This window comes from Nipponia nippon, unplaced genomic scaffold (genome assembly GCF_047370975.1).
Source record: "Nipponia nippon isolate SJK-2023a ecotype South Korea unplaced genomic scaffold, ASM4737097v1 scaffold_9, whole genome shotgun sequence".
Taxonomy (NCBI): Eukaryota; Metazoa; Chordata; class Aves; order Pelecaniformes; family Threskiornithidae; genus Nipponia; species Nipponia nippon.
Window position 1 is genome coordinate 45483066 of NW_028262413.1, and position 24876 is coordinate 45507941.

The 24876-nt window shown below is 47.9% G+C and overlaps 1 protein-coding gene across 1 annotated transcript in view; it reads right to left on the minus strand.

Annotated features, from left to right (window-relative positions):
- Positions 1 to 18758: 18758 nt before the first annotated feature.
- The window catches only part of LINS1 (lines homolog 1), a 63235-nt gene continuing 57117 nt past the window's right edge, over positions 18759 to 24876 (minus strand). Inside the window, exon 18 of the mRNA XM_087743741.1 lies at positions 18759 to 18890. Within this exon, the coding sequence (XP_087599867.1) occupies positions 18759 to 18890 (132 nt within the window). The remainder of the gene's footprint in view (positions 18891 to 24876) is intronic.

The following is a 24876-nucleotide window of genomic DNA, read 5'->3' on the forward strand; positions in this document are numbered from 1 at the left end:
TTTATGGCAGCGGCGGGGCCCAGCGCGGAGCGGAGGCGGCGGCGGCGGCGGGAGCCCGGGCCGGAGTGCGCCCTCCCCGCCCTCGGAAAAAGTAATCAGCGCCGCCGACGGCCCCGGCGTGGTGGGCGCCCGGCCACGCCCCTCCCCGCGGCCCCGCGCTCCCATTGGTGCGGGCGCCCGCCGAGCCACACCCCTCGCCCCTCCATTGGCTGCGAGTTGAAAGGGTTGGGCGGAGGGCCGGGCTGCGCGGGGAGGGGCGCACGTGGGTGGGGGGCGGCCGGCAGGGGGCGCCCTCTCCTGCCCCGCCGGAGCCGGGGCCCCCCGGGATGGGGGCGGGGGGCATCTCCGCAACCGGTTCTCCGAGACCCGCAACCGGTTCGGTGCCCGTGGAGCCGTCGGAAACACCCCAGCGAGAGGCACGGGAGGTTGGACGAAACGCAGCCAACTGGCGGTCTCCTCCGTCCCGTTTTCTGCACATCCTTTTCTTCGTTACTAAAAGAATGTAGGCACTGCTGCGGAAGGTCGCTTGCAAAATTTGCCCGTTCCTTCATTTCCTGCAGCCTTTTCCACCGCTATCTGAAGTATTGGTACCAGGACTAAGAAAACCATGAAAAAATGAGGTTGCAATATATGAGTGCACAAAGATTTTAGGCAATGATCTTAGATGTTCCTGGAAGCACTCATCAGATGGATGAAAACAAGAAACAAGTTCATAAAGCTCAGGAGATATAAAAATTGATTTTGACAGTGATGGAAAAGAGGGGGACACTAAATCGGGGAGGACAGGTTGTTCAAGCTAGTTCAGAGGGCTGTTTGGGTGAGGAAGAAGAGGAGGAAGCTACCTGCCAGCTCCCTTTCCCTTGCCACCCCATGTGCGGGGGACGCTCACATCCCTGCCCAGGTGCAACCAATTCCCATTTTCACTGAGATCCTGCAGCCCCAAGAGCTCCTTCCTACCTGATGGCTGGGCCACCTCCTGCGTGTCCTCAGCTGCCCAGGGGTCAGGAGAAGTCAGCTTGGTCCAGGGGCTGCTGAAAGCAGTAGGGTGATTTCCAAGAGTAGAAAGATTTCCGCTGCGTTCGGTGGGCTTTGGATCAGATCCTGTGCTCCTGGCATGGCTGAGTGGTGGAAAGCAGCAACGACCCAACGTGTTAGCAGCTTTAAAGTGCTGTGGCCCTGCAAAGCAGTGTCCTAGAGTTTAAACCTCTGCAAAAATCTGCAACTTTGTTCCTGAAATTGTAGAAGAATTCAAAGGAAGACCCATAAAAGAGTGCGAATGACTCTGGCAGATCGCAGTGCAGCTCTTACACAAGAATTGTCTGGAGTTGTACTGACAGTGGTAACGGCTTTGAGTCGCAAGCAGGGGGAATTAGATGCTCGTCCCTGCAAGGGCAGGCAACCAGGGTAGTGCTAAGAAAAGGGCCGCTTGAATCTAGGAAAAGGACTGGTAAGAGACGTGAGTGGGTTAACACCATTTTCTCTCTTTCAGGCACTGGACAGGCAACAAGAACCATGTTTTCTTTGGGATCTGCTCCTGTGACGAGTGGAGAGGCTGTTTGAGAGCGGGAATCCTAGAGCTGCCTCCAGCCTTTCACCCTGCCGGCTACGTTCTTCCTGGGCATCGAGGGACACCCTGCGGCACACAGCGGGCTGGTGCAACGCCTCGGCAAGACCTCCCCTGCGCAGGGCCTCTGCAGCACCACACGGGCACAAGTGCACGCAGATGTCCCACCTCCTACTGCAGTCTCGGGGAAGCTCCTCGTCTCTCCGGTGCGGTGGCACTTGGAGGACGTTACCAGCGGTCAGCAGCAAGAGTAAAACTGAGGACCTGCAACCAGCTCCCAGCAGGCAAAATCTGAGCGAAGCCAAGACCCGTGGCTCAAATTCACTTTCTTAACATGAGATCAGGTGAGATTTAATAGCTCTTTGTTTTCCTGTCTCTTTCAAGGCTCAGTCTGCTCTCTAAGAAGAAGTAAGTTACCAAAACAAAAGGACTGGGCTCAGAACGCATCCAAGCGAGACAAAATCTCAGTTTGGGACTGCCTTGCTGTATGTCAATAGTGTAATGTAACACGGTTTAAACAAAACCTCAGAGCCTGAATTTCTCTCCTGACCTGTTGTGAACCAACACTTTCGGTGCCTTCCTCCAAGGCCAGGGCCCCGGCTGGCAGAGCAGCTCTGGGCAGGGGCTCTCCCACAGCTCTTCCACCCGTGGCAATCCTCCACTCCTGAGAACCAAGAGGCAGTTTGATTTGTGAGCTGCCAAATCTGGCCTGAGACCCGAAGAGTCATGTTTAAACCCAGACCACCAGCCGCCTTCATTTGCTAAGGGACGGAAGCTGGTGCCTCATCTCTTCCCTCAAAAGGGTTTGACGAGGGGTCTTAGATTTGCTTAACTTTTTAGTAGATCCTTTCTCCCACCTTCCAAAGTCCTCTGCCAAAAAAATAATAACAATACAGAGAAAGAATAAATTTAATAGTGTGGGGGAAGAGGGGCACTAATAAAGAGAAGTCTGTAACTTACTGCATGGAAGGACTCTGTCAGTGGCTGGGCTGGCCGGCACAGACTGCGTTGGGGTAGGGCTGGTCCCTGCTGAGCATCGCAGAGTTGCAGAGCGTCTGGGCAGGAGCCCAAGAGGCTGCAACGCCCCACAACAGGGGCAACATCACAGGCAGGCCTTGGTGTTGGCAAGGGCTGGAGCCAGGAGCAAGGGACGAGTCCCCGCAGAGGTACCCACACAACAAAAGAGGAAACTGTCTTAGGAGCAGCAGTGTTTTTACTGAATCCAAATCCCAAAGCTCCAGTGAGACGCAGACTTACTTTATTAATTTAACACCATGGGCTTCTCAGAAATGTCTTGTTACTGATAAGGATAACGCGTGCGGCAGGAGGGGGCTGTGGTCCTGTTGTTGTCCTGGTGGTTGTGTTTCTCCCCTGCCCCCAGCCCGGGGGGCGGTGGTGGTGTTTCTCCTCCTCTCACGATCACAGAGAGTGGATTTGGCCCCGCAGTTTCTAGGAAACAAGCCCTCACCCCCTCTGAAACTCATGTTTTATTTTTTTGCAATTTTAAATGTATGTCGAGGAAGCCAAGTTTCATGGCCATTATTGCACAGTTAATAACCCTTTGGAGACTGCAGACATGTGTTATATACATCTTCCCGAGCAGTCATTTGGCTCGCTGCCTGGAAAATGCCAGCATGGGAAGGGTTAACTTGGCCATTACTCAGCCTTCTCCCTTCTCTCCAGCCACCCCTCTCCAAACCCTTCCTGTCCTGGTCCCAAGTGGGTGATGCTCTCCCGCTCGGGACACTGCGATGCCTTCCCCGCTCTCCCCGCAGCTCCTCGCCTCGCTGCGGTCTTTGGGCAGCGGGGATTTCCTTCCCTGCTGCAGGCTGCACCTGCCCCCACCCTGCAGAGTTTGGCCAGGCTGGCTGGGCGCAGACCTGGCGGGTGCTGCTGGTACCTGTGCAAATGCCCCCACAAAGAAGCCAGAGACAGTTTAAATGACAAGTAGGGACCAAGAAAAGCTCTTTTGTCATTTAAAACTATCAACCAAATAAGTACAAGTAGTTCTATAGGTGCCAGCAGTGGGTTTCCTACAGATCAGCTTTTCACAGTGAGCCAGAGGTTTGATTAAAGCTTCTTACCTGGGTAGAGGGTGTTTAAGGCTGTGCTTCTTCATGTTGGACTCACTTCTTACGGTTGGACTCGATGATCTTAAAGGTCTTTTCCAACCTAAATGATTCTATGATTCTATGTCGAGTCTCCACTGTCTAGTACCATTGAGGCAGCCCTCAGCAGAGGCACTTAAGAGGTTTTTTCCTTCCAGCAGCCTGGATTCCCCCAAGCCTGTGAGAGAAAAACTCCCTTTGGGACATCTCTGTCAAGCCTGGCTGAAAATGGACAGACTGTTCCTGAGCTCCTGGGGATAAGGAACAGAAAGAAAAGTGACTGTGATACTAGAGGTGTCCAGGGACAGAGCCAGCCAGCACCCGGGTCCTCATGGGAGCACGCAGCCTGCTTCAGTTAAGGTAAGTAAGTCCATGGCGGGAGACCTAACCCTTTCTTTCCCCTAGCAGGAAGCTTTATTCACTGGCTGACAAGGGTTCCCTTTTGTCAGAGGGAGTTTGTTTTGGCTGAGATGCATCTGTCTCACAAACAGCAAGTGCATTGCAGGAGGTTTTCCCTGGAGATCTTCCCTCCAAACACTTCCCCTCCGCCTGTCTCCAGGGGCCTCACAGCTTCACCCAGCTGCAATGGGGAAAAACATCCTATTTCCATGGAATACAGAGAAAAGAGGTGAAAAATATTCCTGTGGGATAGGGGCTGAGGAATGGACTCCTGAAATTCCAGGTCGCTTCACACCTGCCCCCATGAGAGTGGAGATCTGGCTACATCCCCGCAGTGGTGCCACTACTGTCCGCATGAAACCTCCCAGGGTATCTTGCTACCTTGGTGCAGATGTTTGGAGGGATCAGGGTGCAACACTGTCGGGAGCAGAAAATGACATCGCACCCATGCCACCGTGGGTGAGAAAAGCCAGGAATATAAAAGAACGTGCTCCCAGTTGAGTAACACAGCTGCAAGGTGCTGGCAGAATCCGCTCCCTCCAGTGCAGGCAGCACTTCGTGTAGAGAGATCGGAAATGAGAGTGTACCACCACCTCCATCCAGACCATGCTGGGATTTTTAAACACAGACAAGGCTAGTCCGGGGGCTGTTTGGTATCTGAGAGCTGCGCATAGATAGCCATCACCCGGGCAATAATGATCAGCCACACGTCACTCCCCAGGCATGCGGGAACAAATGGACAAAGGAAAGAGCTGTCATTGTTTGAGGCTGACCCTAAAGTTCATCGAGGCTTTTTATGAAGTCCAGTGTTGCCACCTCTGATGATGTTATCAGGAACCTGGGAATAGCTGGCACTTTCTTTTGTTCTGTTTTATGGTTTGTTTGGGTTTTTCCTCTCCAGGCCTTGGCTCTTGCAATCATGAGACAGATTTCTCATTTAACTCCATCACTCCATGTTTGACCCCGTGACAGGCTGGGAAATGTGAGCTGCGAGAATCCTAGAGGCTTATTGCCCAGGAGCAGATGAAGAGGTTCCCAACCATAGGATTGTTTAAAACAACCCTTTCTCATAAAAACAATGCCGTTGATTTCTTTTTTGGTGTGGAGGTAGATTTTCTGAGTGCATGGAGTTGATGACAGCAGAGCCCTTCACGCAGGCACCACCTCCCTCTTTCCCTGGCGCTGTCCTTCAGCCAGTCATATCCCACATCTGGTGTTCCCCTTCTCCTCTCAAACATCTCCCTTTGTATCCAACACCTGCTTTGGACGAGGATCACCCCCGCCAAACCGAATATTTCATATAAGGCTTCTCCTTCTCTGCATATTCCTTGCAGCAGGGCACAAGAAGCCAGAGGAGATTTGCAAACCAAGAGGCAGTGCGTGGCTTGGAAGAGAGAGAGAGGTGATGCCGAGGGGATGCACAAAACAGCACAGACTTCTGCGTGGATATCTACAGGGGCCTGGACATGGTGGCCCAGTGCAACTGCACAGACCTAAAGTGGCTTCTTTCCATCATGAAAGTACTAATAAGGGAAACTGCCGACTTAAAACACTCTTAATAATGTTTTCCTATTTCTTTAACACCTCTCCCTTGAGCACTCTCTCCTCCCTCCACAGCGTCTTGGCCAATTACACTTGCAAAGCAAACGGAAAACTCAATATCCCCATGAGCAGGGATTACCAGGGGTCAGGGGCCCTCATCAAGCGCTGCAGCAGGGTCTCAGAGGTGGGTCACGGCACAGGAGCCTCCTCTCCTCCAGCCAGCAAGGCACTTTCCCGTCCCCGGAGAGGGGGGCCCACAACCAGGCACTGCAGGGCTGGGGTGCCCCTCCTCGCAGCCCACTGGAGCTGCAGGGCCACGAGCGGGAGGACGCGCCAAGGTGGAAAGGGCTGTCCTCCGAGCACAAGCACAACTGGATGGTGGCACGGAGCTGAGGAAGGACTGTGTCCCGAGGTCCCCCAGCCCCACTGCCCCCCAGCCTGGGCCTGCAAAACACCCTGTTCTCTTGTGGAAGTGAAACAGCCCCAAGCCCATGTGCTCAGGTTATCATTGCTCTGGACTTCTGTTGCCTAACCCTTCTTCTTTTGTATCATATTCAAGCTGCTCTCAAAGCTTTCTTAAACCACTTGAACTAATTTTTACACAAATTCATCAATGAAAAACCTCCACCTTTTATCCATGAGCAGTGATAGGATCAACAATGCAACAGCATTCAGACTTACTTTCCCCCACAGGACCAATCCTTTACCTGAGTTCGTGCAAATTTTCCTGGTTGCTCCCATTTTGCATGCAGAGCTGTGCAGAAGCATTACTGTAACGCCACTGTCAGCAGCAGTGCAGAGTTCACAGCCCAAAAGCTCTGGCTGCCTGGAGCTTTTAAAAATTAACAATCCAGTCTTGCTAGCCTTCGCCCCAGACTTGGCTGCTCTGCAGTTCCCCCCTCTGCACGGCTCAGTCTTCGCACTCCCTCCCCGTCACCAGTTCCTCAGCGCTGTCCCAGGAGGACAAACACCCTCAGCAGGGAGGGAGCTGTGGGCACTCAGCCTCCAGCACATGCTGTCCCACAGCCTTTACTATGAGCTCCACAGCCTGGAGATGCAAACTGGGACATTTGGTCAATTGATGTTGCATATCTATGTTAGTTGTCTAGCCTAGGAGTCACTTGGAGCACCTACTTGGGGAAAGAGCCCCATATTTTGGGCTTTTGAGTTGACCTGAAACAGCAAAAGCATCTTTGTTTTCAGGGGAGAAAGGAGCAGGACAGGCAGGATGTGCTGTGACTGTTGCATGGCCACATCTGTAATGTGGCGCACTTTGACAGAGGTTGTGCAAGTCACACTCTTCCAAGCAACAGCAAGGGCTGCCTTTTCCTCCACAGCCAGCAAGGAACCTGACTGCCCACGTCAGCAAAGTCTGCTCAGAGTCACTAGGTAAGAACCAGCCAGATGGAGGGCCAGTGCGAGGTCTGGAGGGAGCAACCCTTCTGGAGTCTGAAACGCATCCTGCTCTTTAATCAACACCAGCCACCAATACCTCATCTCAGTCCATTTGGGGCCAATATTGTCATTATTTGCAAGATCGTACAGTGAACCAAGAACAGAATCAGGATCCTCCTCTGATGCTAGATCCTCTCTCCCAACAGAGCTGGCAATTGACTTTGGCTTGGTTGCAAGTATTTGTTCATAAAAGCAAAATATTAGCGTCACACTAGGACTCTTATAACTGCCTGCTTTCAGGCTTTCTGGGCTGGACACCCACAAGGAATGAGAGGAGATGCGTTTCAGTTAACCTGCTGGCAGTGAGGAGTCCCACCAGCACCGTCTGTGAGCTGTGATGGAAGAAACTGCGCCAGCAGCTGGGTACCAGCCCACGGCAAACCCCACGCACAGCAAGTGCCAGGCAGGCAGCCTCGAAGTTCAGTCTCTGCTGGGACAGTCAAGTCAAATCCAGCTGCCTCCTGGCTCTGAAAGAGAAACCTAGAGAAGAGCTGGGGTCAGATGGGAACCACGGAGGCTGCCACCCGCAGTCTACAGCTTCCGAGCGCCTCCCGTTCATCCACAGCCATGCATGGAGAGAGCTCACGGAAACACTTCATCCCACTATCAAAGCACATCTGTTCCCAGCTCTCTACACAGTCATAGCTGAGCGCAGCCTGATCACGAGGGTTGCGCCGAATGGGATTAAAAAAGCTCGTCTAGACCAACAGATCCCTTTTTCCTGCTGACACTCGAGGGGAGCGTGGGAGTGCGCAGGCTGTTTGCTTGGCTCAGTGGGTCGTTTCAGCCGGGGTTCTTCACAGCTATGGAGCTGCTGAGTTCCTCAGCATACCTGTCATGGAGCCCAAGCCCAAAACTTGCTCCCGGCAGGAACCAGCCACAGCAGCACTAAGGGAGGAGGTAAGCACTGTGCCCCCAGCTAGACCCTGAGAAATCCTTGGGGGAAAACTCCTACAACTGCTAGATTTTGGTCTTAATTGTTTGTCTCTCTGCTCTGCATTTATAAAAAGCCCGGTTTGTCCAGCATTTCACACTGCTTAATGAGTGCTTCAACCTGGGGCTGCAGTGACCACTACTTACTTGCATTAAAGAAATTTGGGAACAACTTTCTATAGGGAGCACTCTTCAGTGGCGCCTCCTGCCAGCGCGCTGGGGTGGTTTTGGAGGTGTTTTAGGGCAATGTCCTTGCAGCACAAAACCCAAAGCTCAGTCTGTGCCCCTGCACATCGTACCTGTCAGGGTGAGGTAGCCCCCATTGACTGAGCAGCTTGCCTTGTACCTCGTCTTTTCCAGTACCCAATTAATTAATCCTTCTGCCTTTGTAAAAATTGTTGGGAGAGGATGTTGCCAGGTGAGGCAAGGCGGGCTGTTCACAGCCCTCAGCCCATGAGCGCAGGCATTCCCCCTCTCTCTGGTTGACCTACCCAGCAGTATGGTGATGGACCACGTTCTGGGGACAGGCCGCCCGCAGGGAGCTCCCGTCCTGCCTTGATAACAGCACCCAAGCACAGCTGGGGTAGGGTGCCCTCCCTGTGCATGGTCACAGTTTATTCTCTTATACAAAGCCACTTCTTGGCATGCCCAAATCCTTGGGTTGCTCTAGCCATAATGCTCAGCCCCTGTTGGATTTAAGTGGTTCAAGATGCAGCTGCTCCTCAGTCTCCATCTCCTTTTGTGTTTGGGAGGTGATGTCCCACTGCTCCCTCCCTTGCACATGCACGCAGGGAGCCTGGCCCAAACCCCGCTGCCCTTAGAGCTTTGCTTTATTGTTGGCAATGGTGCAAAAACACCTCATACCCTTGGGGTGCAGAGTCTGTCTCCTATGGTGGAATGGCAGTGAAACCCTCATTATTCTGAGAGTTTTATCACCCTTATTTGCATGACAGACATTAAAGATCTAGATGAGAATGGGGCTTCACTTAACTAGCAGCTGCAGACTGTGGTTTGACAAATTCGTAGTTTAACTAGACAATACAAAGAAGTACAAGTAGTAAAGCCGAGTCAGAGAAGCTGTAACATCCTTTCTTCCCTAGCCCTTACCCAGATACACCAGGTACAGCCCTGGTACCAGGGGAGCCAGCAGCAGAGCGCTGCACCTCCGGGGAAAGGGTCACTGGTGACACCCCGGTAGATGCCAGCCCTCGGGACACCAACACACCGGTCCTCTGGACTGGTACCAAACGCTCGCTTTCAGTAAAACTTGTGCTTTTTTACCACTTGTTTCACAGTTAGAGACCAACCAAGTGGCAAGTACCAGTTGCAAGAAACTCTTTTGCACCCCAGTCTTCACTAGGATCTCTTTGTTTTAAAGGGCAAAAAGATGGACAAAAACGCTACACGGGAGCAGTGTCCTGCTATTGCCACCTCGTGGGCCCTTGCAGCAATAACCAGGTAACCAATACACGCATTTTTAATGGCATAAAGTATTCGAGCTTTCTCATCACTGCACGTACAGCCCAGCAGTGCTGCTCCGGGCTTTCCGAAGGCAGCTGTCAGCTAGAACCAGGGGGAAGGCCCGAGACACGCTTACATCCCGTGCGTGAGATTCCCTCCGCGCCTGGTGCCGGCTGCCTTGGCCCAGAGACCAATAGCACCATTTGCTGCGTGTTTTGCACTGGCACCTACGGTTCTATCGTGCAACAGGACAGAGGAGCGTCCATTCGCTCAGCAGGCAGTAAAATCCTCTCTGATGTATGAAATGGAGAAACTTAGAGGTTTCTCTCTTCTCAACACTGTTACAGAGCAGGAATTTGTGTTCTTCTCACTAACGTTCAGTGAAAGGAGCGTGGCCCTTCCATGGCCTAGAACGAGGATGCTCAGCTGCAGGCTGGCAGCTCCACTGCCTCGTGGAGCTACTGGGACCCTGCGTCCGTCAGGATGCGGGACTAACCTCACAAGCCATGGCTAAGCTCTGACGTTTCCTTTGGGAAGTCCCTAAATGTTAAAAAAAAAAAAAAAAAATCATTGCCCACAGGAGATGGAGCAGCCATGTTTGCAATCCACACCGTAGAGCTGTGGCAGTGCTGGTTTACGATTTCCCTCGTGTCGCCCATGTGTGCCGGGGCAGGGGAAGGGTAAGCATCCCAGCTTCCCTCTTGCTTGGATTTTATGTCAGAGCAGAATCACAACAGGGTACAAGAGGGGAAACTGCAGCACAGAAGTGGATCTGGGGGGCAATTTCCAAGTTCAATAAATGCTGTGCGTGCCTTGCAGTATAGTATGGGTTATAGAGTAGTCCTCACTTCAGGCAAAAAGGGGTATAGCTGCAGTGTCCTCTTCTCTGCTCAAGTGCCATCCTTGCAGGATCCAAAGGATTCAAAGGGGCAAAAAAAGCTCCAAACATACAACTGCTATCTGACCTCACTGCCCTTTCCAATAAGGAAATGTATGACACATTCTTCGGTTGCTGAATAATTCCTCCTTTAAAATAGCAAAGGAACTAGGTAGGATTTGTATAGCCTGATAAGATTTTGCACAACCTGATAGGATTTAGCTCCTGCTTCCCACAGATTCTTCTCCTGAAATACTAGGACTTCCACATTGTATGCAGCCCATGGCATAACCAAGAAAGTTACCCATAGGTGCTAGCACTAGAAAGGCCTTTTAGCAGCTTTCTTCCGCTCTTCGGTGTGGAAAGTGAACACACAAATCTTCTAGGAGCTCTTCTAGGACTCGCGAGGAGTCTCAGTCAGCCAGGAAAAGCACAAAAGCAGCGCTGAGATTCAAGAGGGAGTCAGGCTTGCCCAGCCACTGGCGGTGAACCATGGGGTCATTGCCACAGCTGCAGGTCTGCTGGCCTCCGCTTGTGGCTACCCTGGCCCAGCCCCAGCTGAGTCCCTCCCTATCCCCTCACTCACATACTGGGAACTTTCTGAAGGACTGTTTCCCAGATGCTGCTGCCTTTGCAACTCATCGGCTGGGCTCAACCTGAAGCTGCTGGTGCTCGGGGAAAAGGAGTTGTCCTGGCTGCAGAGTTCATCTCAGAGTCCAGACGAAGCTGGCTTCTGCTGCTTGGAAAGGGCTGATCCCCACTATTACCGTCTTTTTCCTCCTCCTTATTCTCCTGGGGCTTTTTTTCCTCCTTGCCTTGCTTCACTTTGTGATTCTTGGTGATGTCAGTTCTGTGTTTAAACTGTTGCTGTGTTGCCCCAGTCATTTCGCTCCCGTTTCTGCTCCCTTTTCTCCTCTGGCTCAGCAGCCTTCTCGCGCACTCACACACTAAGGTGGTTGTGAGAACCACAGCTCGTCATTTGCCACCTCCTGGTAAGTTTGGCCTTGGATTGCAGGCTTTAGCATCAGCAACCCAAGCTTTGCTGAGATTTTGAGCAGCACAGAGGACAGGAGGCAGACTGCTTGCTGAAATTGAAGTTTCTGGCTTGAAAGGGGAGGGACTGCTTTCGCAGGGATATCCCTCAAGAGATACACACCCAGTTTGGGCAGAGGCAAAGGCAGAACTGCGTCCAGGTGTGTGTCCTGCAGACAGAAGATCTCATTTTCCAGGGAGGATTTTGCCCTGGGCTATAGGAGGAGGAAGCACTGGGGCTGGGCCCTGCTCCTGATGGCTGGAGAACGCAGCGCCATGCTGCCCGTATCATTTTATCTGGTCGCTTGAGGTCTGGATCCAGTTCTCATCAGCATCACGGGAAAAGCTCCTGTGAATTTCAGTGGGAATTTAATCATCTATTTCACTGCTTAGCTTTTTTTAGACCAGCTTCTGTTGTGGTAGGAAAAATATGGACTTTTCACCACCTGAAACAACTGCCTGGGAGCTGTTTCTTCCCACCCCGGCTCAAAGCAGAGTAATATTCTATGGCTACAAGGACATGCTTCTTGCACTTCAAAGTCACTGTGGATAGGGTTTATACTTGTTATTCCACTTAATGTTTCTGACTTTGAAATTATTATGGGGTCTCCTCTGAATGCTTTATGGGGTAACAAAACCCCAGAAGAACAGGGCTCTTTCCAGCTGAGTAAATAGAAGATATTTTCATAAATCTTCGGACTATTGGAACATCAACAACATTATCCTATATGGGTTGTTATGACTTTGTATTTGCAGAGTCGTATGTTGAAGCTTAGACCTGTGCTTTCTGCCTTGTCTTCTCTTAAGCTAGAAACTTCAAGTAATCCCACAGAGGGTACTTCAGTTAAAATAAACTCCGAGAGCCCTACGTGAAGTTCTCTGTAGTCAGCTAGGGTGAAGATTACATTGCTTTGATCACCTCCATTTCCTCAATTGGGAATCCCATTCTTTGACAAGGGATTAATGTCAGGGCTTTACCTCCTCTCTGCTGCTTAAGGTCTTAACGCACGTGGAGGACAGGACAGAAAGTGAAACTATATTTTTTCCTGCAGGAGTCTTAGTTTTCTGTCCGATGATTTCCCTTCTCCCGCATTACGTCCCAGTACGAACCTACCTCTGCCTCTGTCGCGAATGGGTGAGGGGTGATTTATAACGCTTAAGGAATCACTGACAGAGGTGTTAGTAAAAATGGCTTTAACATGATGTTGTGAAAGTGCGACTCACTTAACAAAGCTCAATGGCAAGGTTCACTCTATTAATCACTGCATAGAAAAATCATACAAAGGGAAACTGAGTTACACTCGAATTAGAATGATTTAGAGAGAGACTGAAGATGCAGAGAGTAAGGAAGAGGCTCCCGTTGAGTCTCAAGGTTCAGAAAGGACCCCCTTGCATTCTAAACCCCTTCCTCAGAGAGGAGTCTGGGTGCAGCTGGACCCAGTCCTAGTCTCAGACTCGGCCAACAGTTTATATCTAAAGGATTGTATCTGCGAAGCTTATATAAGGTTTCGTTAGCATCAATTCAGCAGGCAATCAAAGTTACCAAGAGAAAAGGCCATGTGCGATGTTGGTCACTTACCAAAGATCTGTCGTCGGAAAAAGGTCTCTCTGCCTCGAGGAGGAACCTTGAGAGGTGTCCCGGGGGGGAGATCACCGCCATGCAGCCTCACTGCCTAGCAGGGACAGCTCCAAAATAAATGCTCACTCAGGCTGTCAGATTTATAGGATCAAGTGGTTGACTTGTAGTCAAAATACGAGAGAGAGAAAAGGTATGCAGGAGGCTCCTTGTACCCACATCTTACTTCGTTGTTTCCTTGATAAAGGAGTCACTCTGTTCCTTTGTTGGGTTTTCAGAAAACAAGCTGAAACTAGAGGAATTCACGGCCCGTCTACAGCTGAGGCCCTTATCTCTTTCGGAGCCCGCATCAAGCCACTGCCAGTCTGTTCAAGGGGTCGAGTGCACCCACCACAGCCTCGTACCAGAGCGGGAGAGGGATCACCCTGGGCTGCTGGTTTGGTATCCACCTCTCAAGCTTTTGGTACTGACTGTTCTCAGAAGCGAGCGATGACTGCTCTGACCTTGTTTGGGAACTTCTATAAACCAAGCAGCATCATGCAGAAATATGGAGACAAAGCGAAAGAAAACAGTCCCCACTAGAGAGCTGGAGAAAGCAGCCTTTCAATGAGTTTTTCACACCTGCGTCTGTAAAAAAAACCTCTGCGATGAGTTGGCCAAGCCCTCTACTGACTTTTCTTCTCCTTATTCACGAAGCTCTGCTCTGGAGAGGTCAGCTCCCTCTCTATGATGCTGGTCACTCACAGTGCCACCTTGCTGCCTGACCCACCTTGGTTACTCTTTGTCTCTAAAGCATGGGCATCAGGTGGATTTCATATATTTCGTAAGCAGAAATCACATTCTCAGTGGGAACACAGCTGTCCTGGGTGACCTTCAACACATCAGAGGTGTTCATCCTCCTCAAGGTGCACACCTTGGGCAGCCAAAGCTCATGCTCTCTAGACAAGAAACAAACCCCTGGCTCCACACAGCACAGACAGAGCAGGAGGGAGCCCATAAAACTGACTGGGAAAAGGGAACAGACATTTTCAGTGATTTTGAACACGACCGATGGAATCAGCTCAGAGGGACATTCTTGGCTCATTTGCCGCTCCACGCAGAAAGGCTCCCCAGCTCCGGGGCAGCTAACAGCCATCAAACCAACTCGCTTTGGCGTTTTCACAACTGGGCTATGTTCTTGTTCTCAGCATGGACTTCCATTTCTGCCCACTGGTTATCTGTTGTTCTTCAAACCCACAGCTGGGGGAAGTGCCTGTGGAGATGGTGTTTTTCTTTCTAAATCAGCAAGATTTTTTTTTTCTTCACAGTTTGCAAGTTGGTTGTAGCCAAAACTCACATACCTCTGTTCGATTTGTTTTCCACCGACTTTATTCTTACTCATAAGCTTAAAAAGATGAATTCAGATAATAAAACCAAAGTATTCTGCTACAGTTCATTATTTGGGCTAAAACACCTTCCCTTATGTTTGTTTGCCCGTGGGAAGAGATGGTAAGTCGGAACCTCCGTGATCTTCCCAACCAGGGAGGCAGAAATGGAAAGAATAAGAAATACGGAACAGCTTTTCAGCTGACACAAATCAGCACAGCTCCCTCGCTTTCAGTAGAGCTTTCCTGCTTTTGCCAGCTTCAGAGCCACATCCGAGTTGTCTCAAGCGTGCTTATGATGAGACATTGAGGTCGTAATCCCACGGCAACCTAACCAGGAATAGCACCTCAGACCATGTATGAGCATAGGCACTCCCGGGAAAAAAAAAGAAATATCTCTGTATTTACGTATTATTCTAATATTCCTCAACTACACATAGCTTCATAAGCAGCCCTAATATGCACAACAAAAACCAACTGAGTAAAGATACAAGACTGTGTTAGCATTCTACAGCGAGTAGTTCCCAGTGTACACAGGACCACTCTCAAGTACTTTAGTCAAAGCATAAATCTTGAATAATACAAACGATGGATGAGGCACCCATTAATTTTGGTTCCTCTTCATTCATGAATTGTCCAGGAAAAAAAAAAAAAAAAAAAGAGAAGTTCATTTACAGCAATCGCTGTTACCTCTTTAAGAAGGGGGTGGGTCATCCAGCCTTTTCCAGGCGAGGGAAGAACTTGGAAGAGTAAGGACTTAGTTCCTGAAGAAGCCCTCATTGGAAAGCTGGCAGGGAATGGAAAGCAGAGGGGAGCACACCGCAAGGTGGAGAAAACAAGGAAATCCTTACATAGATACCTATTTTTAAAAAATATTTATTTGTAGTGTGTAGCATAACTGACCAGACAAATTCAGTGGCATTAAGAACAAAAAAAGATAATTATACTGAATGATACAAATGGACAAAATGAGTTCTGTGGAGTAAAGGAGATCTGTTAGTCAAATCCAGAGTAGACTGGTAAACCTATGTAGTAAACAAGTACGGAGGCAGCATAGTCTACACAGACAGGAGGACCTGAACAAAATTCAGAGGAATTACATGGAACAGAAGAGTTTCTGCTGATTCCAATAGTCTAAGATTTCATCTTCATTTTGTAATTCTATCATAAATATTTTGGTATGGTCAAAGTGATGTAGCAAAACCAGATGCACAGTGTCCAAGCATTAAACCAGGACCCATTTTGTGAAAAGGTCAAAATAATGCATAAGAGTCTGTCATCTCTGCTCATATCATGACGTACAATTGCCCTGCACTTGCATTTTGAGACTCTTTTCATGATAACGTTAAAAAGTTAAGGGCTTTGAATAGACTGAAAATGTTGAAGCACCATGACATTAATTTCTTTAGCATGAATTGTGTTCCCCATGACCTCAGCTTCTTGTTTCTGAGTTTCTACCAGTAACAAGTGGAAAACGAAAGGCCTGTAACTTCAGGAATGACAGAACCGATGTTAACGCAGAACATGTGTCCGGTCCCACCGTGACAATCTGCTCCCACTTCTTTCTGTGCTGTGGGTATTTATCCCCAGCACCTCGTGGTTTACGTCCAGAACTTTTAGGTCTCATCACTTTGGTCGGCCATGACAGTAACGCCCTGGAAGGGCCTTCCACGGCCTGCCTTCCTCCCATACCCCTAACTGCAATGGGACGTAGTTAGTTGGTTGTTTACTGTGCTTAGACTTAATCTTCACCTTCAGGACATTATTTTCTTCCATATTCTTCTGTACTCACCCAAAATTTGCCTCAACGTTTTATGTTTGAATGTATTTATCTACCTTTTCCTCTTCCTTTAAGACCCTAGTTTCACATCAATTTAAAACAGGTCTTGTAATTAGGTTGGAGAACTGCAATCCAAAATTTTTCCTAGGCAAAACTCCAATAGAGTTAATTGGCTTCAGTGGGAGACTTGTCCGAGTAGGAAGGGCAAGATTTGGCCTCAACGAGACTATAAATTCCAGTTTAAAACTCAGTAGTTGTTCAGAGGCTCGCTCCTGTGACAACATCATTCTTCGTGCTTCCTTCCCTGAATTCCTTTCCTAGTCATAGCAGGAAAGCTTTCTGGCACCAAAATCAAATGATAATACCCTGGCCATCTCCCAAAACCCCGTTATGTCTCGTAGAAAGCATCGTTGTCTCCGCTGCTCTCAAAGGGAGTGTAAAGCCTCCAAGACGTCGGGTTTCTACATTTTGTTAGGAAAGGCCAGTTCTTTTCATGTAGGCAATAAACAGGCCCCGATAAGCAACTGTGACCCTGCCAAAGTCACCAGTTGCTTTAGATGATGTAATAACTACTTACACTTCCAATAAATCCACACCGCAGTATTTAAGGTATTCTCCACAGCTACGTAAGGAAACACACTGCTCTACAACAACTACTGAGGGAATTCTGCCCGCTCAGCCCGAGCAGCACTACCGAACTACAGCCACGGGTTCGGGAGTCCTGTCGCCCCACTCTATGTTTCCCACCCTTCTCAGCAGCTGTAGGCCATACTCCTTTCTCAGTGTAATTCTCTGTGGTAAAACATAAACATTTGGGGTATTACATGGTCCAAAATATAAGTAAAAAATTAAGCAGAGCCTAGTTCAACAGACCATATGTTGATATTTTCATACTACCAGCCTCTGTAACAAAGTATTCCTATAGTTTCTTGAAACTGCACAGAAACCACTTCTTTCTTCATATCTGAGATCCCAAACATTTCCCATTCTTTCAAATGCTTCAGTCGCTGAATTATATCCTTCTTTGCCAAGGAAATCTTGAGAAAACAAGTCAGTCGTATAGTGCTTCCCGTAGGTCACCAAGTTCCTGCCTGGGCAGCCTTAAGGGGAAAGGAGCCTTTCCGAACCGACAGCTCTGCGCTGGGGCTGTTTGAGCAGCAGTCCCCCTGGTCTCTATCAAGCTACTGGATTTAGCAAACCAGATGATCTCAGCTACTGTAGAACCACACGGAGAGCCTCTCACCTCTAAAACTTATGACGCAAATCATTTATGACCTTGTGAGCTAGACACATCTGGAAATAAGACCAGTACCACCCCGCTTAAAAGGCCCAGGCTCTCCTTGGAAAGCCCCGGGACTAAAAATGCTGCTGCACTCTGCACTAGCGTTAGAACAAAAGTGCAGACTTAGGATAGAGGCACTTTTGGTAAGAGGAGCTGATAAAACATCCACTGTTCCTCCACTTGTTACGGCATAAACAACGGTATGTGGCCTCAGTCACATACTCACATCCAAGTTCGGCTCTAGCTGATGTGATTCCCGATTTTCAAAAAGAGCAGAGATGGAAATACAGATCCTGATATCAAATGAACACACAGCACGGATGATGTGACGTTCCTTGCTAGCCCCACGCTCCCCCAATGACCCGATGCGTGCAGTGAACATGCAGGAACCATGAAACAGAATTTAGCAGACTCGCTCCTCAGAAGGCAACCATCCAGCGCCGCCGCGTGAGACAAGCTCACAAGAAGGGAACGGATGAGATTTATTTTTAATCTTCTGGGCTGTAGATGTGTCAGCAGCAGAGGGTGTTCAGCAGTTTTGAAGACAAGAAGTGCAAAAGAACTTGTGAGAAGACCCGATTTTCATTCACTATCTTCCCTCCCCGCTGCACCTTCTGTTCTAACACTGGGCCAAAACGACTGAGATGAGAGACATTTGTGAAACCTGGCGCTCAATGGAGAACTGGGGCCGAGGTTTGCTATTTTAACAGTGACTTCCTTGACAAGTAAATCTTAGAACATGATATTTGACCTATCTATCTATCATACAGCACATTTTGGAGAAAGACTATATTTCTGCAGTGAAGCCAGCTCTTCACAGGCAAGTAATTTGACTTCCTCCATGTTAGCTTCCATCGGCCTCCAAGGAAATGAAATCTAACTCACAAAAAATAGCCATTTTGATGAGGGTTTAAACTGAAAAGTAAAGACTAAAAAGCTAGTCACTGTATACCGCTGTCAAACTTTTCCCACCCTGGGTAGCTTTGGTTCCTAATGGAGTTCACACTACCTACCTACCTACCACAAAACATCTGTGAATTAAACTGCTCGGTGAAACATCTTACATCAGATTGAAAAACAACATTAGATTCAACGGGACAGTAAATGATCGGACGCTCTTGAGCTTTGACCTTGTTGAGCACTGACAGTCAGTGTGTCCAAACGTCTTTCCAAACACTTAGCAACGATTCAGAAAGTGGGTCATTAACACGTTTTGTCATGTTATGCAATTTTTCCCTCCCCTCTAAACTGGGCTTTTTTCCAGGTCCAGTAGCCAACAATAAATCAATCACAGTCTCTCATAAGCCTTTTGACTTAAATTCTATCCTGTAGGTTGAGTTAAAAAACAGAGCAGAAATCACTGCAGGAGGTGAGGCAGGAGGGGGCTAGTGGTGACTGCTGTTTAGGAGATGTTTGCTTGACCCACAGCCATTCTTGTTGCCATTCTTTGTGGGCTCCTCTTCGTTATCTGTAACAGAATCTTCCTCCTCTTCATCACTCCGGTCATCTTTCAAATCCTAGGGAGAAGAAAGCACCGTGAGCATATTCTATACTTGCGGTATTTCCTGTCAGATAAGTTACCGGATTGCTATTATCAGTGCAGACCTTTTGGAAAGGCCTATCGGTGCCAGACAAGCAAGCCTTTTATTTTTAAAGTGAATTGGGTATCTGGATCTTTGCAATAACTTTGAAAACATAACCAATTAATTTCACTCGTCAGGTGCCCCCATTTGTAATTGCAAAATGACAAGATGGTGCACAAAAGCTCCAGAACATGAGACATTCTCCGTTCGTGGAAATTCCCCAGCATCCTCTGAAGACAAAACTTCTCTGTCCTCCATTTGCCTCAGGAAAAAAAAAAAAAAGTACTAAAGAGAACAAATGAAAAGGGAGCTCTGAATACACTAGACAATGTCAAAACTGCCTCCCAGAAACAACCCCTCCCCCCAAAATGGAGGCTGACATCCAAGGACAGACCAGTTAACACGGCGTTAATCTTGCAGAACCTAATGTTCTTTAGACAAAATTTCTTCCGTGACCTTGGCCCAGTCGTTTGACCTCTTCTTGCTTGTTTCTGCTTTCCCTTGTAAAGCGTTACTAGTAATCCCTGGGTGCTGTGCGATTAATTAACAATTGTGAAGTGCAGGGAAGATGAAAAGAATATTGTATAAAAGCTAATTATAATGAATATACTCGCCCAAACATAGGAGTTGAGAGGCTGCCTGCTTCTGACAGGTGTAAACTAAACAGTGACCAGTTGTGCCAGCATCTCCTGGTATGAACTTTGCTTAAAGAGACTTATTGACCCTAAAATATTCTTCCCTACTTGACGGTGTATACATCACGTCAATATTTGCAAAGGGGAGGCCGTGTCCATACAGCTATCGTATACACCTTGGGTATATCATCCTGCTAGGGAAACTGCCGGGGAGGAGGGGACGGTTGCTCCGTTAGCAGGGATGAATGGGGGTCGGCGAGACAGTCTGCCCTTATGAAAATCCCTTCCCAGCTCTACAGGAACAACTTCTAACATTTGGCAATCATGCTTCATCCCCAGACAGCCAAACATGGCACTTGCTAATGCATGTTTCCACCACACAGAGGAAAGACATTGCGTCTACCCAGTATTTCACAGCAAAGGTTAGGGGGAGGTAAGACAATTCTGTGCTAGGTGTCATGGCACATAAAATATACCATTACTCTCTTATTTCTCAACTCCTACTGTAATCCAAGACCCTGCAATGCATTCAGAAGTTTGGTTCAAACAATTGAGGCTTCGGCATTAAAACCAAACACCGCTATTTCCCTTTCAGTGCAACAAGCTCAAAAGAGCAGTACCTGCCTCCCCGGAAGGACCTTCCGCACCAGCTGATGACCTGCTCTGCAGACGCAGGGTAGGATGCTCTAGTTAAAGAAGCTGTAAATCAAGTAAACGCTTCCTTCTGCCTACGCGGTGACCGATAACGCAAATGAGATCAAAGCAGGCACTTGAGAAACCTTTTCCACCTCCAGCAGTTTCCTGCGTGATTAGCAGCTGCCACTGGTTGTCTCTTCCAGTTACTTGGAAGGTGCCTGGTAGCCCTGATAGCACCTGATAGACTCACCTGATACCCTGTAGTTCTTGTGTTGGAAGAGATGGGCAATAGCCGTTCCCTCTCCAACATCTCACGATTTCATAGACCACCTCTCACTTAAAACCAGGAGTTTCCCTGTAGCAGAGGATCAAAACAGGCAGGCATGTTAGCCCTCATGCAATCTGCTGCCTGTACAGCCACACCGGGGACCGCTCCATCATGGATAGCTTTGTTCTCCTTGTCATCTGTCTGGAGCTCAACTGCACAGGCAGAGCCTGCACGTTCTTCTTGCTCCTGGAGCGATGTGCCAAGGTCAGAGATGAGAGGCAGGAAGGAGAAAGCAGTGCTGTTCCTGCCCATCCTGGGTCTGCCCTCGGAATGAGCTCACAATTTCACTTTCTCAGCCTGCTGGTCTGAGGGCTTTCTTAAGCACCAAATTCATACAGAGAAAATAAATGACGGATCAGTAATAACTCATCCAATTGCAATCTCATATCCCTTTATATATTACACTTCTAGTAAAACGTATAGGACTAGAAAGAAAATTAAAGCCTAAACTATGTCTCATCAGAAACAATAAACTTCCTGGAGATTTTCTTTTGCTTTTTCCCTAGCAACATACAAAGGGTATCAAAACAAACAAATCTTACTGTAAATACTATAAAATAAACTTGGCATGCCATCAGTTAGAGAAAAGGAAAGACAGCCTTTCCCACACAAACAATTTATGAGGTTCTGCCTCTTTCAGATCACCTCTCTCGCTCCTGGTAGTTTTGCCATTTGTATTTGCAGTAAAAGACAAATGTTGAGGGTGGGGGAGGAGGGTTTGTTATTTTTTTGCCACCAGAAATGTTTCAGAAAAACAAACGCAAACTAAACCTACGTACAGCACCTGACGCACAATCTGCTAGACTCCCTGGAAGTACTCTCATCTTCCCGAGCAGCCTCCGGCTGAGGCCGCAAACGTCGGCAGTGACGGGGGAGGAGTGCTTTTACGCTCACTGTGCATAGCCTTGAGTCAGTAAAGCTGTGAGCGCGTATTTCGAGTACCTCATTGCGGCCCACAGAAGTTGCTGGTACTCAAGCAAATGCTTAAGAATAGCTGGCAATCTGCTTTGCTTTGAATGACAGCCGATACGTGACATCGATTCCTGCTTCCTATAGGAATGAGCTGGCATTTCCAGCATGGAACTGGAAACTCGGAGAGGATTTGCTCCCCAGGTTTAAAGCTGTCAAGCTGGATGCTCTGATTAAAGGCACTATATGTAGTAATTTAAAAACATGTAAATGTTTTTTTCCAGCACACTGGAAATCCCTGCATTTGAGATTGTCTCTTCATATTTCAAAGCAGCAGGAATTAAATTTCTTTGTATTCTGAAGCAACCATTGCAAATTTGCTTAATTCTGGCAAGGAGTACTGCATCTGAAATCCTGATATTAATCAAGAAAAAATGCTGCTAAATCAAATCTAAATTTTTATTTTAGTCATGAACCTGGTTGCTGACCAAGTGCCTCTACAAATTCTTGCTTTAGAAGAGTCTGGCCATTTTTGTCTAGCTTGTTTAAGTGACAGAACAGAACTTTAAATAGCAATAGCTTCATCTGTAACTAGAAAACCAAACAAACCTGTCTTTCCAAACTGTTTAGCAGACCATTATAAATATATTAAGATACCGTAAGTGAAGTCTGTGCCTCTTAACTTTGACCTTCTAAGAATAACAAAAAATGTAACATTTCTAGGATTTTCCCTGCTTTAGTACCAAGATGTTTTCTCTGAGCCCCTCACATCATATATTATAGCTGTGTTTTCCAACTCAAAGACTCTGCTCTTACTGTCCCTGAGCAACAACAGATGAATATACTATCAGAAACACAAGAGCTGGCAAACTGTAAATACCACAACTGAGGCCATCATTAATACTCAATGCTTCGGTTTAATGGCACCCACTGCATTTATTATACTTCAGATGGTTTAGGGTAACAGACAAAATGGATGCATGTATTTTATGTTCTGGATGACTAACCAATTTAATCTTTCTAAATGGATGAATGGTTTCAAGGTTTATGAGAAGCAACACTAATGCTATAAAGTCTGCAAGAGAGCCATTTGTAGTGCAGCCAAAACCGCAAACTTTTATAATCTTTTTTCCTTTTGTTTAACCCTTCCACCTGCTGCTCAGTCTGCCTCTTTTAGTTAAATGAACCGTATTTGTTAAGGTAGTTTTGGCTTCTTGCATTTCACTGCTGCTAGAACGTCTATCATTCAAGTCATTAGCACCATGTCTTATTACATGTACAGTAAAGAACCTTCCAAGATACTTCACCAAGGAAAAAGACTTCTTGAAATTAAGAGATGAGCAAACTTCATAGGCCACTTCCCAGCCTCTGGTAAGCAGAAAAACACTGGTCAAATCTCCATCTAAACTAACAGAGAATTTACTCCTAATTGGGCAAGTTTGTCTCTCAATAAAGCACTCGGAAATCCCTTCCCTCTTGATCAGCTCGTGGCGCTGTGCTCTTTCTGCTACAGCTGATGGCAGCAGCGGGAGAAGGACACGGCTGTGCCGGAAGACAGAGGGAAGGGCGGGTTTCTTGTTCCTGCGTGCTGGTGATACCATCTGGAGCTCGCTGGTGGAGAAGTGGGGCTGGGTGGACACCACCCTTCTCTCCTGCTCCCCCTTACTGGGCACACGGCGTCTTTGTCCACGCGCATGTTGAGGTCGCAATGCAGCCATGGCTTCATACCCACTACGCAGTACTTACAGCGCAAAGTGTAAGAGCAGAGGGAAAGACAGCGCCAAGCAGTAAAAAAAAAAGGCAAAAATACATTGCAGCAATGTGGATTGATCCTATGAACAGTGAGGAAGCCTTAGCAACGTGCCTTCTGCTTTCTCAGAAGGGGAAGGGCACTTGCTGCCAAACGCATCGTTGGGTCAACGTGGCCTACTGCAGATTGTCAAGTTGAGGTCTCAAAATGTAAGCTGTTACTATAATGACATGCTCCCAAACAGAAATAGCCACCGCGGCAGCAAGGAGAAAAAGAAAAAGAATCTGGCTGAGAGACATCCGAGCAGAAGATGTTTCTGCAGAGAAGTTCAGTTGCTACAACTTTTTTTTCATGAATGAACTTCCAATCCAGATTCTCCCTGTTTCTCCCTGACAAAGGCACATGCTTTTTAAGAGGCACACAGTAACGTCAGTTGGCATTATGAAGACAATAATGTAGTGTCTACTTTACAAATTCATGGTGTCAGTTTAGGAATACAGTGGTAGGGGAATGTTTGTTTGCTTTTTCAGCTAGCCAGCTGAAAAAAAAGAGAGGATGATACAGGTTCGCTGTGCCTTACCACAAGCAAAAGTAGGCAAGATCAGTCCATATCAATTCAAGCTGAATTTGGGGTCGGAGAGGTACCCGGCCTAACTCATCCGCTGGGATCAACACTGACTCAAGGTTTCCCAGCAGCATAAGGAGATTTCAGTTTTGCCCCTGCCTGGACAAGAGTAAAACCAATGCATCCTGGAAGCTGAGCTCGCTCCTCCTGCTGCTGCTAGGAAAGCGGCAGCACAGGCTGCTGAACAGCTTCCCCATTCCCACTAGCTGCAGCAGACCAACACACCTGATCCCTCTTGGGCGCTCTGGGACACCGACGGGGAAGATGCAGCCAGCACAGCTGTAGCTCTCCTTTACTGCAGGTGCCTTGCCTTTCCCAGGAGCCTGCTGCCCCAGGCTTTGCCGGCTTTTCACCCGCTATAGTTAAAGTCATGCAGGAATCAAAATGGAAGCCGCCCTTTGTATCGACTGACAAACTCTCTCTGAACTACATCATTTTCAGCATAGTAAGATCTGCCACCGAACTAAAATCAGCTCAGAATAAAAACTTAAAAATTCCAACTCCAAGGGGTTTGTGTACCTGAACAGAAACATTAATTAAAATAGACTTATAATAACAAGCACTGACTAAATCCCAAGCCTTTTACCAGATCATTTGTTTCTTTATTGAGAGCTTGGCGTGGAGGAACCTTATCAGGTACACCGATGCCCTCATTTTTTGCTTATTGTATAAAACAAAAAGATCAGCTGCAGACGTGCACTAACCAGAAAGATCCTGCCTCTTACTAATACCTACCAAGGTCACAGTCAAAGGGCAGTTACACTGTTGCAAATGATATTTCTGAGTTCTGTACCCTACATATTTTTTAAATAAATAATACTGCTTTTAAAGTGCAATTAGAAGACTTGAAGCCTAGATTTCTACATCTTTAAATGCCAGGATGTTTGAACATGTTCAATAAACCTCGACTCTAGCCCTTATTTTAAACATTATCTGCTCATTCCAGCACTGTAACTTTTCCACAGAAAGTGCTGCAGCTATGACACGTAAATCACAACATGAACGGCAGCTTCTGCCCTGATGGTACCAGTCAGGAT